Source organism: Piliocolobus tephrosceles, chromosome 12 (assembly GCF_002776525.5).
Source record: "Piliocolobus tephrosceles isolate RC106 chromosome 12, ASM277652v3, whole genome shotgun sequence".
NCBI lineage: Eukaryota > Metazoa > Chordata > Mammalia > Primates > Cercopithecidae > Piliocolobus > Piliocolobus tephrosceles.
Genome location: NC_045445.1, coordinates 87373607 through 87387631, shown reverse-complemented (window position 1 = coordinate 87387631; position 14025 = coordinate 87373607). Strand labels below are relative to the sequence as shown.

The 14025-nt window shown below is 41.6% G+C and overlaps 1 protein-coding gene across 1 annotated transcript in view; it reads left to right on the top strand.

The window, feature by feature from the left end:
* MSN (moesin) overlaps nt 1-14025 on the top strand; it is a 74683-nt gene that overhangs the window by 43089 nt on the left and 17569 nt on the right. The window contains exon 2 of the mRNA XM_023198422.1: nt 6924-7007. Within this exon, the coding sequence (XP_023054190.1) occupies nt 6924-7007 (84 nt within the window). The remainder of the gene's footprint in view (nt 1-6923; nt 7008-14025) is intronic.

Below are 14025 nucleotides of genomic sequence, written 5' to 3'. Positions count from 1 at the left end.
AAAGGGGCCATCTGCATCCTTGCCTCCCTCTGGGCCATCATACATGTTGTTTTCTCTATCTGGGACATTTGAGTGCTCTTATCCCTACCTACACAGTCTTTCTTTTCCACAATCCAACTTATTCTTTGGAATCAGTGCAAACACCACTCTGAACTGTGGTTCCTAATTTCCATGAAAGGTTTCCTCTGTTCTTCTATTATGGCACTTCTCAGGGTCTCCCTTGTACATTTTAGTTTTTGTGTTTTTCAGTAAGTACCTTGAGATCAGGGACTGGTTCTACTGCTCTGTTCCAACCATAGTTTCTTAAACATTGTGTTCCATTAATATTGGAGGAATTGAAATGAATTTATAGGAAGCTCCTTAACCTGGAATCTTCAGACCTCTATGGGGTCCATGGATAGAATTTGAAGTGGGAAGGATATATGAACTTGGATGGAGGAAAACAACTTACTTGTTTTTTTTTTTTTACCAACCTCTCCTTTGTAATTTAGCCATTTGTTCAATTATGAATGTAGGCAAATAAAAATAAAAATAAAAATAAAATAAAGGCAGCAGTAATAGCAGTACCCATGACCTTGTTACCAACTCTTAGGTTGTGGAATGTTTTCCTGGATTCTACCCTTTTTTTTTTTAGTTTGCTTAATAATAGAAGTTTATATAGAAACTATCTAATATACTTCTTTTTTTTTTTTAGATGAAGTCTTGCTCTGTCACCCAGGCTGGAGTGCAGTGATGTGATCTTGGCTTACTGCAGCCTCTGCCTCCTGGGTTCAAGCGATTTTCCTGCCTCAGCTTCCGGAGTAGCTGGGACTACAGGCGTGCATCACCATGCCCGGCTAATGTTTGTATTACTATTTTTTTTTGAGATGGAGTTTTGCTCTTTTGCCCAGGCTGGAGTGCAATGGCGTGATCTCAGTTCACTGCAACCTCCGCCTCCCAGGTTCAAGCGATTCTCCTACCTCAGCCTCCCAAGTAGCTGGGATTATAGTCATGCCCTACTATGCCCAGCTAATTTTTTGTATTTTTAGTAGAGGTGGGGTTTCACCATGTTTGTCAGCTGGTCTTGAACTCCAGACATCAGGTGATCCACCTGCCTTGGCCTTCCAAAGTGCTGGGATTATAGGTGTGAGCCATCGTGCCTGGCCTAATTTTTGTATTTTTAGTAGAGAAGGGGTTTCACCATGTTGGCCACGCTGGTTTCGAACTCCTGACCTCAAGTAATTCACCCGTCTTGGCCTCCCAAAGTCCTGGGGTTACAGGCGTGAGACACCACACCTGGCCCCTAATGTACATATTTTTATATCACAATTAGTTATTGTATATTTGTCAAAATATTATTTATGCTCAATACATGTTTGAAATTACAGTAGCAATAACTAACTAATAAGACCTAGTGCTAGGTAATTACTTAATGTGGTAATAAGCACATATTATTAGATTTTGATTTACATTTCAACTATTTCAATATAATTTTGTTTTATTGTGTCTACTTTATTTCATGCATTTACAAACATTCTGAGAAGGGGTCCATAGGCTTCACTAGACAGGCAAGAATGATTCATGGCACAAAAAAGTCAAGATGTCAAATATCCCCATCTCGGTGTGTGTATATTATGCTGTATTTATCTCCAATATCCCCTTGTTTAGTACCCATTCATTTAGCCAACATTGTGTGTGAGTACCCATTGAATCTTGAGTACTAGAAAGGTAATTCTAAGTAAGACGTAAACTTTGAGGTGAAAATGAAGCCTATTGTTCTAAAAGCCCACTGCCCCCTTTCTATTCTCTCCTGTCCCTTCAGTCATTGGTGTTTTGAGGTCACCCCTGACCCGGCTCAAGGGTGATTTGCGGCTGGATATAGCATGGTGCCCTTCAAATTCCAGTCCAATGGCCCCATCCTACTTTATGAGGGCCCATTCTATAGGGGTCACTGACTTGGCAGGAAGCCTAGGGTAGTACCAAATCAAAGTGGCTAACCTTGCCTTACTCCCACTGGGGTACTTGCCTTACTTGTTCCTGCCTTCAGGGCCTTTCCTGTCTCATTGTCAATCCTAAAATAGATTTCCTCCTTGGCTCCCTAGTGAGATTTATTTACAAAGTTGTTTTCTGAGCCTGATCCTCATAGTAATTGTTTATCTGACAAAATGGCTGCCTGGCCCCCTCTTCCCTGCTCCTGACCCGTGTGTCCAAGAAAGTCCTAGGGGTTCAAAGACTGATAAGGCTTAATGTCTTACTCATTCCATGGAAATTTGCATCTTTGGCAATACTATATCTAGTGCTTTCCCTCAATACTATTAGTAGTATGTGACCACCTTAGAAAATGTAGAATTGTTTTTTTTTTTTTTAGTTTAAAGAAGGGAGAAAGCACCCATAAGATCACCACCCCAAAACCAAGCCTGACTATTACTTGGACAAGATTCCAATCATCCCTCTATGTATACATTTTACAAAGTTGAGCTCATGTACTCTATGAAATACTGTTTACACTTCCTCATTCAATATTACTAAAGTGTCTTCCCTGAGCATGAAATTGTCTTCATAAAGGTTTTGTATGACCATATAACAAGTCATCTCGTGACTGTACTATATACATTATTTAAGCAAAATGTCTAACAACTAAAAATCAATCGTTCATTTCTTTTAATGGTAGACTTTTGCACTCTGTAAGAGGAATTTAGCATATTGGTTTACATTGTGAGGTTTGGATTTAGACCTAGATTCAAACCCTGTCTCCCCTGCTTAATAGCAATGTGACTTTAGACAAATACCTATTTCTTTATCTCCAATGTGGAGGTAATACTCTACTTCACAGGGTGATTATTTATATTAAATGGGGTAGTACATATGAAGTGCCTGGTGAGTAGCAAGTCTTGATACAGGAAAGCTGCTGCCTGTTACTATTACTACTGCTACCATTACTACTGAGTTTTCAGCCAAAGGAATAAATCTCTAATTATGAAATTTCAGCTATCATTGACCTAGGTTTGGGGATCTATTTGTAAAGGTGGTGAATACTTTTTGTAGTGACTGTGAAGTCATATATGTGTGGCTGTCTCTTATTTTGGTCTGGGCCTGTTTCTGGACCTTTGTCTCCCTACTGACTTGGCTTTGGTAGCACCTCTATGCTGCCCATACTCACCTCTACTGAGGCCCCCTTCCTGTCTTGAGCCTAAGAAAGCCAATGAGACATAAATATAGGAAGCATTAACAATGCAAGACAGTATATAGAACCACAGACATCAGCACTGAAATGGTCTTTGGACCATTTATCTTGTTTAATTGGCTGCCCTCCATCTCATTCCTGCCTTTGCACAGGTGAGGGAAACTAAGGCCCAGGAAAAGGACAGGAGTTATCTAAGGTTGTAGATTTGACCAGTTACATGCTAGGCTTGGAATCCCGTGTTCTTCTTTGTTTTTAATTTTTATTTTAAGTTCAGGGGTACATGTGCAGGTTTGTCATATAGGTAAACTCGTGTCATGGGGATTCATTGTACAGATCATTTTATCACCCAGGTATTAAGCCTAGTACCCATTAGTTATTAATATTTTTTCCTGATCATCTCCCTTCTCCCACCCTCCACCTTCTGTGTGTCCATGTGTTCTCATCATTTAACTCCCACTTGTAAGTGAGAACATGTGGTATTCTGTAACCTCTGCCTCTCGGGTTAAAGCGATTCTCATGCCTCAACCACCAAAGTAGCTGGGATTACAGGTGTGCACCACCCTGCCTGGCTAATTTTTGTATTTTTAGTAGAGGTGGGGTTTTGCTATATTGTCCAGGCTGGTCTAGAGCTCCTGGCCTCAAGGAATGTGTCCACCTTGGCCTCCTAAAGTGCTGGGATTACAGGTGTGAGCCACCACGCCCAGGCTGGCATTTGATTTTCTGTTCCTGCATTAGTTTGCTAAGGATAATGACCCCCACTCCATTCATGTTCCTGCAAAGGACATGATCTTGTTGTTTTTTATGGCGGCATAGTATCATACATTTCCTTTATCCAGTCCACCATTGATTGGCATTTAGGTTGATTCCATGTCATTGCTATTGTGAATAGTGCTTCAGTGCACATGTGCGTGCATGCATCTTTATGATAGAATGATTTATATTCCTTTGGGTATATACCCAGTAATGAGATTGCTGGGTTGAATGGTAGTTTTGTTTTCAGGTCTTTGAGAAATTGCCACACTGTTTTCTACCACGGTTGAACTAATTTACACTCCCACCAACAGTGTATAAGGGTTCCCTTTTCTTTGCAATCTCACCAGCACCTGTTTTATTATTATTATTTTTTAATAATAGCCATTCTGACTTGTGTGAGATGGTATCTCATTTTGGTTTTGACTTGCATTTCTCTAATAATGTTAGTTTGTTATATATGCTGCTTGGCCACATGTATGTCTTCTTTTGAAAAGTGTCTCTTCATATCCTTTGCCCACATTTTAATGGGGTGTTTGTTTTTTTTCTTGTAAATTTGTTAAAGTTCCCTATAGATGCTGGATATTAGACCTTTGTAAGTTGCATAGTTTGCAAATATTTTATCTGGTTCCATAAGTTGCCTATTTACTCTGCTGATGGTTTCTTTTGCTGTGCAGAAGCTCTTTAGTTTAGTTAGATCCCATTTGTCAATTTTTGCTTTTGCTTCAATTGCTTTTGGCATCTTCGTTATGACATCTTTGTCTATTCCTGTGTCCAGAACGGTATTGCCTAGGTTTTCTTTCAGGATTTTTTTAATTTTTGAGTTTTACATTACTTTTACATTTAAGTCTTTAATACATCTAGAGTTGATTTTTAAATGTGGCATAAGGATGGGGTCCACTTTCAATCTTCTGCATGTGGCTAACCAGTTATCCCAGCACCGTTTATTGAATTGGGAGTCTTTTTTCCATTGCTTGTTTTTGTGGACTTTGTCAAATATCAGATGGTTGTAGGTGCGTGGCCTTATTTCTGGGCTATTCTGCTCCATTGGTCTCTGTCTGTTTTTGTACCAGCACAATGCTGTTTTGGTTACTGTAGCCCTCTAATATCATTTGAAGTTGGGTAGCATGATGACTCCAGCTTTGTTCTTTTTGCTTAGGATTGCCATGGTTATTCAGGCTGCTTTTTTTTGTTTCCATATGAATTTTAAAATAGTTTTTCCTAGTTCTGTGAAGAATGTCATTGGTAGTTTGATAGGAATAGCATTGAGACTATTCTATAAATTGCTTTGGACAGTATCACCATTTTAATGATATTGATTCTTCCTATTCATGAGCATGGACTGTTTCTCCATTTGGTTGTGTCATCTCTGATTTCTTTGAGCAGTAGTTTGTAGTTCTCCTTGTAGAGATCTTTCACTTCCCTAGTTAGCTGTATTCCTAGGCATTTATTCCTTTGTGGCAGTTCTGAAGGGGATTGCTTTCCTGATTTGGCTCTTGGCTTGACTGTTGTTGATGTATATGAATGCTAGTGACTTTTGTATGTTGATTTTTGTATACTGAGACTTTGCCGAAGTTGTTTATCAGATTAAGGAGCTTTTTGGGGCCGGGCGCGGTGGCTCAAGCCTGTAATCCTAGCACTTTGGGAGGCCGAGACGGGCGGATCATGAGGTCAGGAGATCAAGACCATCCTGGCTAACCTGGTGAAACCCTGTCTCTACTAAAAATACAATACAAAAAACTAGCTGGGCGAGGTGGTGGGCGCCTGTAGTCCCAGCTACTCCGGAGGCTGAGGCAGGAGAATGGCGTGAACCCGGGAGGCGGAGCTTGCAGTGAGCTGAGATCCGGCCACTGCACTCCAGCCCGGGCGACAGAGCAAGACTCCGTCTCAAAAAAAAAAAAAAAAGGAGCTTTTTGGCTGAGACTGTTGGAGTTTCTAGATATAGGATCATGCCGTCTGCAAATAAGGATAGTTTGACTTCCTCTCCTCTTGCTTGGATGCCCTCTGTTTCTTTCTCTGGTCTGATTGCTGTGGCCAGGACTTCTAATACTATGTTGAATATGAGTGGGTGAGAGAGGGCATTCTTGTCTTGTGTCGGTTTTAAAAGGGAATGCTTCCAGCTTTGGCCCACTCAGTATGATGTTGGTTGTGGGTTTGTCAGATGGCTATTATTATTTTGAGGTATATTCCTTCAATACCTAGTTTATTGAGAACTTTTAACATGAAGGGGTGTTGGATATTACTGAAAGCTTTTTCTGCCCTTAAGATTATCATGTGGAACCCAGTGCTCTTTATCCTGCTATTAATTTGCCTCTGCAAGTGTTTACCAGTGTTGTAGATAATCTAGGTAGATCAGAGGTGAGAAGAGAACCCTGTGAGCTGAAGCTGGCTAGTATAGATGGAAAGGCCTTCCTGGAAGAAGTACAGTTATCATTTGCCTGCTCTTAGTTGTAGGATGATTTGTATTCTTTTTTTAAAATTTTTTTTAGACAAAGTCTTACTCTGTTGCCCAGGTTGGAGTGCAGTGGTGTGATCTCGGCTCACTGCAACCTCTACCTTCTGGGTTCCAGCAATTCTCATACCCCAGCCTCCCAAGTAGCTTTAACTACAGGTGTGCACCACCATGCCTGGCTAATTTTTGTATTTTTAGTAGAGATGGGGTTTTGCCATGTTGCCCAGGCTGTTCTCAAACTCCTGGCCTCAAGCAATCTACCCACCTCAGCCTCCCGAAGTGCTGGGATTACAGGCATGAGGCACTGCACCCAGCCTACATTCTTGTCTGTTCTTTGGTAAGTATTGCTCTGTGACTGTGTTGTTTGTCTTAAGTAAGCTGCTTGGGAGCAGGGGTTGTGTTTGGGTCAATATTCTCCCTTCATCCCTGTCAATATCCAAGTTGCTCAGGCTCTTAGCATCCTTGCTCTCTCCTTTGTGGTTGAGCAAAGACACTTATCTCAGGCTCTGTTGAACACAGAGCCAGATGACTAACCTGCTTCCTTTGATCTCATCCTAGATCAGTGTGCGTGTGACCACCATGGATGCAGAGCTGGAGTTTGCCATCCAGCCCAACACCACCGGGAAGCAGCTATTTGACCAGGTAAAGTGGAGATTCCTTAGCCTCCTCTCCTTCTCCCAATAGCTTCCACCACAATGCCAACAATCCATGCCTTTTGCCTCTTGTCAAAGAATCTCTCTTCCTGTTCACTCCAAGATAGGTCAAAGTGAAGGCTGATTCCAGCCTTAATATAAAAGGAGGCAAAGTTTAACTTTGGCAACCTGCACCCTATGGTCCTGATTAATTTTATCTTTAGTCCTGAATAAGGGAGAAAAGAAAAGGTTGTATATTCTATGCTAGATGCTTTAAAAATCTTAGCATATGGAGCCTTCCTTTCAACTCTGAAACATGTAAGTGATGTCTTCTCCATTTTAATAATGAGGCTCAGAAGTTAAATAAATTAATTGCACCCAAATGATATTTGACTGGAATTTCCACCCCATATTCTTGCCCACTGCACCACACTGCCTCTGTCTCATGTTTTTGCTTCCTAGTAGAAGGAAACTAACTTACTCTCCTCAAAGTATTAAGCTCTATGTACATTTCTCTCAAAAGAATGTTGGGACTTAAGACAACATGGGAGATAGATAGATGCAGTAGGAGGCTGCTTCATCTCCTGCAGGCATGCCATGAAGATAATTGCTTACTCGCCATAGTGAAGTGGTCATTCCCATCTCCAACCCAAGGGATGTCCCTTTGTTGTGAATCATTATTGTCAAAAAGGATGTACTGTATACTATAATAAACAGATGGGAGCTACAGACATTTTTAGCATTCAAGAGAATGTGTCATCTGTGGCCAGACTTCTAGGAGCAAAAATGAGGCTCCCATTTCCAGAGGCTGGGACCTCACCAGACAGGCCATTATCCCATTTCTCCACCAGCCTCCGATGAGGTAGAGGTCTGAGTTATTGTCTGGGATATTAGGCTGCATATCACCCTGATGGATTCTCCAGGCCCTCTTGCTTCCCTTTCTTCCTTGCTCTCTGTGTCTTTCTACCATATGAGAACTTCCCCAGGGTTGGGGAGAGGAAGAAAGAAAGAAGGAGGTTGTGTTCAAATAAGCTAATTCTATTCCTGTGAATACTCCTGACTGGTGAGAGAAAAGACAAGAGTAGAATGGAGACAGGGGTAGGAGAGGGCTAGAAATTTGAGAACAGCTTGGGTACGCCTTCTGAGTTCTTATTACATAGAGTGGGAAAATTATTGTCTGTGTCTAATACAGATGAGAGTTAACATTTATCCAGGACTCAGTATATGCTAAATATTATGATAAGCATTTGACTATAACAAAGCTCTGTGAGTGCATGAATTAGTACTGGCACATTTTACAGATGAGGATGCAAAATCCTCATTTTCCTAGTTAGACCCTGGGAAAATTATTGGGTTGGTATCCTCATCCCCTCAACTGCCGCCCGCAAAAAAAAAAAAAAAAATCTAATACTTACCTCACAGGATTTTTGTGAGTGTATTATGTTTTGTATCTTACCTGTTACTCAAAAAACTGATTATAGTGGCATATAAGGATGTCTAATCCAAAAAGATAAGTTAGAAATCGGTGAGAAAGATAAGAAAACATAAATAGGGAAGAAAGTGTTAGCTGGAAGAAAGCATCCAGCATATAGTAGAGAAGTAATAAATGATAGTTCCCTTTCTAATACCATTGTGCTTCTTGTATTATTAATTGAACTGGAGTTGACATGATGTGGTGGCTCCTGTCTGTAATCCTAACAATGAGATGGGAGAATTGCTTGAGCCCAGGGGTTCGAGACCAGCCTGGGTAATATAGTGAGACCCTGTCTCTACAAAAAATTTAAAAATTAGCCTGGCATGGTGGTGCACACCTATAGTCCCAGCTACTCAGGAGATTGTACCAGGAGGGTTGCTCAAGCCTAGGAGTTCGAGGTTACAGTGAGCTATGATCATGCCACTGTACTCCAGCCTAGGTGACAGAGCAAGACTCTGTCTCTACAAAAAAAAAAAAAAAAAAAAAAGGTGAAGAAAGATAATCTAGAATTGGGAAAGTTGGGAGATGGGCTTAATGATCCTCAAAATATCTAACTTTAGATTTAGGTGGAATTTACTTCTCTGGAGTTTGTTTTGTGTTTGTTTTACTTTGAATGGCAAAGTGTAATCATTGATACTTAATTTGTGAAAATACAAATTAGTCTGAGGAATATTTAAATATAAGTTTACAACAATTCAAGTGATGTGCTTACATTCACATAGCTCACAAGTGATTACGGTGCTAGTCTGGAATGACTAAATGCATTCAAATTATAATTGCGCTTTTCATTCTCCCTTTGCAAGGAGGTTATATTGGAGAACTTTTAAAGGGACAGCCTAGTGAAGTCAAAAGGGCCTGGATAGATAGCCATGAATCTTGGGCTCTAGGGCTGGCTCTGTCACTAACTCCCTGTGATACAAACATTTCCCTTCTTTGGGCCTCAGTTTCTCATCTGTACAGTGCCTAACTTGTTTCTCAAATCTGGTTATCTCTCAAAAAATTTATCTGGCATTTATTTGTGCATTCAATCTCTCTGTCTCTCCCATTTCTGTTCCTAGTATTGGGATTTCAGACAATCCTTTTCTGTAAAAAGGAGGCAAATGCGTCACCTGAGTATGATCAGCTGCTGGCATATGTGAGGAGGTAGGGCTAGCTGGCAAGGGATCTCTTCTTTGACAGGCTTCTTACTATCTCTAAGACAAAAGGGAGGAGGTGTCCATAGAATACATAGGCTTTTGGGCCCTTTGTTTTAGATAGATGTTTTGCTATCATTCTGGGTAGCAGCTATTAGAGAGGGAGGAGGTTAGTCAGTGCAGATTTTACAGACCAGCTGGGAGCCAGAGGCTCCTTTGACATTTACCTATACTCCTTCCAAGAGCCCGGATTCTACTAATTCCCCCTCCCAAACCAGATGATGCCATCCCCTACCCTCAACACTGGGGGCTTTGTGTATGTGCATTGCAGGGGGATGGCTGTGGAGGGTGAGGAAGGCATGATTTGGAGCCTGTGGGGGGCAGAAAATTTCTTGAACAAAGAGGTTTATTAACTTCAAAAAACCTCAGTGCCTGGTAGTTTTTGTTAGTGTTGGTTTGGTTTGTGTGCTGTGGGTGTGGATTTGAGGGAAACCCAGGTAGTGGGGAACCCTGACCAGATTGGTATGCTAGTTCTGAATGCTACTGCTTCCTAAACAAAGTCTTTGAGAGACTTGGAAACCAAGAAGTCCATGACTTCCCATCATTGTTATCTTGAGAAGTATTATTTATTCAACACATACTATGGACTATCCCTGGCTAGGCACTTTGATCCTCACAGTGATCCTGCCTCTGCAAGGTGAAAGAACATACCCTAGGTCATGTAGTTGGTAAGTTGTGATATGAATTTTGAATACAGCTCTGATCACAAAACTATACTTTTCCTGCACTGCACTACTCTGTTTGGGGTGATTGAGAGTATTTAACTTAGAGAAGACTCAAGGAAGATATGCTTTCTGTCTTCAGACCTCTGAAGGACTGCCATAAGAAGAAGAGGGGCAGTCACATTCTGTAAGTCAGAGGGACAGAGGTGAACCCCATAGGTGAAAAAATACAGAGAAAAAGATTTGAACTCAAGGAATTGAGCATTTGGCCCTCTTGAGGCCAAGGCAGGTCAGGTCAGGAATCAGTAGAGGTATGTGTTCATAGGCAGTTGGGGGATGTGAGCTCTTCTCTCTCTAACTTGATGAGGCATAAGGGAGGAAGTCCGTTCTCTCTGACCTTTGGGACCCATCATTCAAGGAGGCCCTTCTGGTGGAGCCGAGGCCTGGGAGGAAGGAGCTAGACTCCTTGGCAGGAATTGGCAAAAGCTCTACGGCCATCCTGGAACACAGCAGTCATCTGGCCGATGACCAGAGAGGAACCCAGCCAAAGAGGAAGTACTCCTTGGCACCAGCAATAAATAATAGGCAACAATGGGATGCCATAGCTTGAGGAGGTCTAGGGCCTGGTGGGAAAGGGAAGTAGGGCTCGTAGTTTCTCTCATTTACCTCTCTTCTTGTGAGTGTGCTTATAGTAGAGGGGAGAGAGAACATGTTTTGCTATAGTGATTCTGTCACTTGCTTCAACTTCTAAAGCTTTTGATCTTGGATTACCTAGGTGCCACTAAAGGGCAGTGCTCAAAGACAGAGGTGAAATGTCACAGCATCGATTCATTCATCTATTTACTGATTCATTCAATATTGACTGAAGGTCTACACTGTCAAACACCATCTCTGTTCTTCAGGAACTTTGAGTTCCTTACCTATAAAGGCATAGAAAGTCACATGCAACTCCCCACCCACAAAGAATGAAATAAACGCCCTTGAGGCTCAGGTTCCATGAGGTAGTATATAAAGCATAGGATTTAGAACCAGCCCTGAGTTCGAATTCTGTCCTGTTACTTCGCTGTGTGACCTTGGATGGCTCATTTAGTCTCTCAGTACTTAACTTTCCTTAGTAAAATGATAATCACTCTAATCTCAGAGATTTTGTGATTTAATTCTCAAATAAGTAAAATGCCTGGCACATACCAAGCATTCTAATATTGGTGGTTCTTATTAAGGACTAAAGTAGGTGGCTTTGCCCTGAGAGTTCAGATGAGGGAGCTACGAAATCAGGAAGTTCTTTTGGCTCAGTAAAGTACTTAGGACTTTAATACTCTGCAATAAGGACAGTAAACCTTTTTATCTTTCATTTTATAGAATAACTAACATCTATTATTGTAGTAGGAGGATCTCCATCTTACAGATGAGGAACTGAGGCTTACAGAGGTGAAATTATCTGTTTAAGGTCATATAGCTAGGAAGTGGTATAGCTGGGGCTTAAACCAGGGCACATAGCATTTCCAGTTTTTCTTATGTTTTTGTTCAACTGTCCTCTGGAACCTTCTTCCACTTTACCTGCTTCCAAAACTTAGAACCCTAGCTAGGTTGGGCATGGTGGCTCATGCCTGTATTCCTAGTGCTTTGGGAGTCCAAAGTGAGAGGATCACTTGAGGCTAGGATTTTCAGACCAGCCTGGGCAACATAGCAAGACCCCATCTCTACAAAAACTTAAAAATTAGCTGGGCATGGTGGTGTATGCCTGTAGTCCTAGCTACTTGAGTGGTTGAGGCTGGAGAATCACTTGACTCCAGAAGTTCAAGGTTACAGTGAGCTGTGATTGCACCACTGCACTCCAGCTTGGGTGACAGCAAGACCCTGTCAACAAAACAAAAAAACAAACAAAAAACGATAAAAGAAATAAACTTAGAACCTCAGCTGAGTATGTTCTCTGTTATAGAGCAAGTGACCACTTGACCACAGGCAATGTGTAATAACAGAAACAGCAGTAGTGGTAGCCCATCTTGGTACTTTCCAGTGGTGCAATAATTTGCTTTCAGGTGGGTGGCTGATGCAGATGCTGCCAGATCTGTAATGGTATCTTGAGGGTCTCAGGTGTTTGGGCATTGATGCAATTTTGCACATTGTTTCTCACACAGTTCTCTTGTGGCTCCGGCATTACTCCCTCGCTCTGTCACCCAGGCTGGAGTGCAGTGGTGTGATCTCACTGCAACCTTCGCACCCCACAGTCTCAAGTGATCCTCCCACTTCAGCCTCCCAAGTAGCTGGGACCACAGGTGCCCACACCAGCTATCTTTTTGTATGTTTAGTAGAGATGGGGTCTCACCATGTTGCCTAGGCTGGTCTCGAACTCCTGAGCTCAAACAATCTGCCCACCTCAGCCTTCCAAAATGCTGGGATTACAGGCATGAGCCACTGTGCCCGGCCATGCTCTGGGCTTTTGAAGTGGCTGATGTCATCACTAGTTTGTTTACTCAGATAAATGCATGGGGGATTCAAGAAGAGAATCTCTGGTCTCCTAAGCTGACCTGATCTCCCCTCCCCTTTACAGACCTCAGATGTAGGTTGCCTCCACATGACAAAAGAAGAGAAAGTTTTTTTTTTTTTTTTTTTTTTTTTTTTTTTCTTCCAGAAGCTCCTGATAATTAATGAGGATTTATTCCGAGGCAGATCTTTTCTTTTCACCGGACATCAGTTTTCCAGTTTTTGTTGCTTGAACACTGTAACTCTCCACAGTCATGGAGCTGAGTAGAATACACAGCCTCCAGTTTCTTAAGCTAGTGTCTTAACTGAAGTCTTAGTTTCTTTAGGTGTATGTGGCAGGTTCCAAGAGGTACACGAAGCTATGAGATGAATGTGATTTAGTATTCTAGAGCATTAATTTTACTTGCAATAATTTTTAAAATTCATCCTTTATAGAGTAGAATATAAAATTTGCACAAATAATTAAAACTAAACCTGAGGCTTGAAGGGAATTACAGCTAGCTTACAGCCATCTACCTATTATCTCCCCCTACCCCATCCTACCACACCCACTGTGTCCCTTGGTATATGCATTCATTATTTTCTGTTGCTTAAGGATTTTTTCCATGGGAGCTTTGAGAAATACTGGCTCAGATCAGATAAGCTGGCTGTCGGGTCAAAGGGAGCCAATAAAGAATTTTCTTTTTCCTCAGGGATAGAACCATTTCTCAGAGTGGAATGATAAGGACCCTAGCCACTGGAGCCACAGAGGTTATTCCTGGAACTGGAAGCTATATGCTAAGCTCTCACTTGAAAATAAGGTTTCTCTTTCTTCTGGAATGGAGGTCTCAACTGGAAGCAAAGCTGGGAGCAAGAAAAACTTGGCTTGGAAAAGGGGTTTAGAGTTGTGTGATAAAATGGTTCATAGCACCCGCATGGACCTTAGAGATTTCCTTGTAGCCTGGGGTCAGGAGTCATCCATTTTTGTTCTTTGTTCTTTTTCAGTTTCAATTCTGATTTCAGACCATATTTCCTTCCCACCACGTCCTCAATCTCTCACTTTGGGACTTCAGTGCAGGCTGAGAAATATTACTCATGTCTTTAAGCCCTAGAGCCTAAGGAAGTGGAAAATTTATGTTTCTGATTTCTTTATGTTCACAAAGGAAGAGGCAGTGCTCAGAAAGATCACTCCTCCTCCCCCCACCACTGAGCCTGAATTCTTTTTTTTTTTTTTTT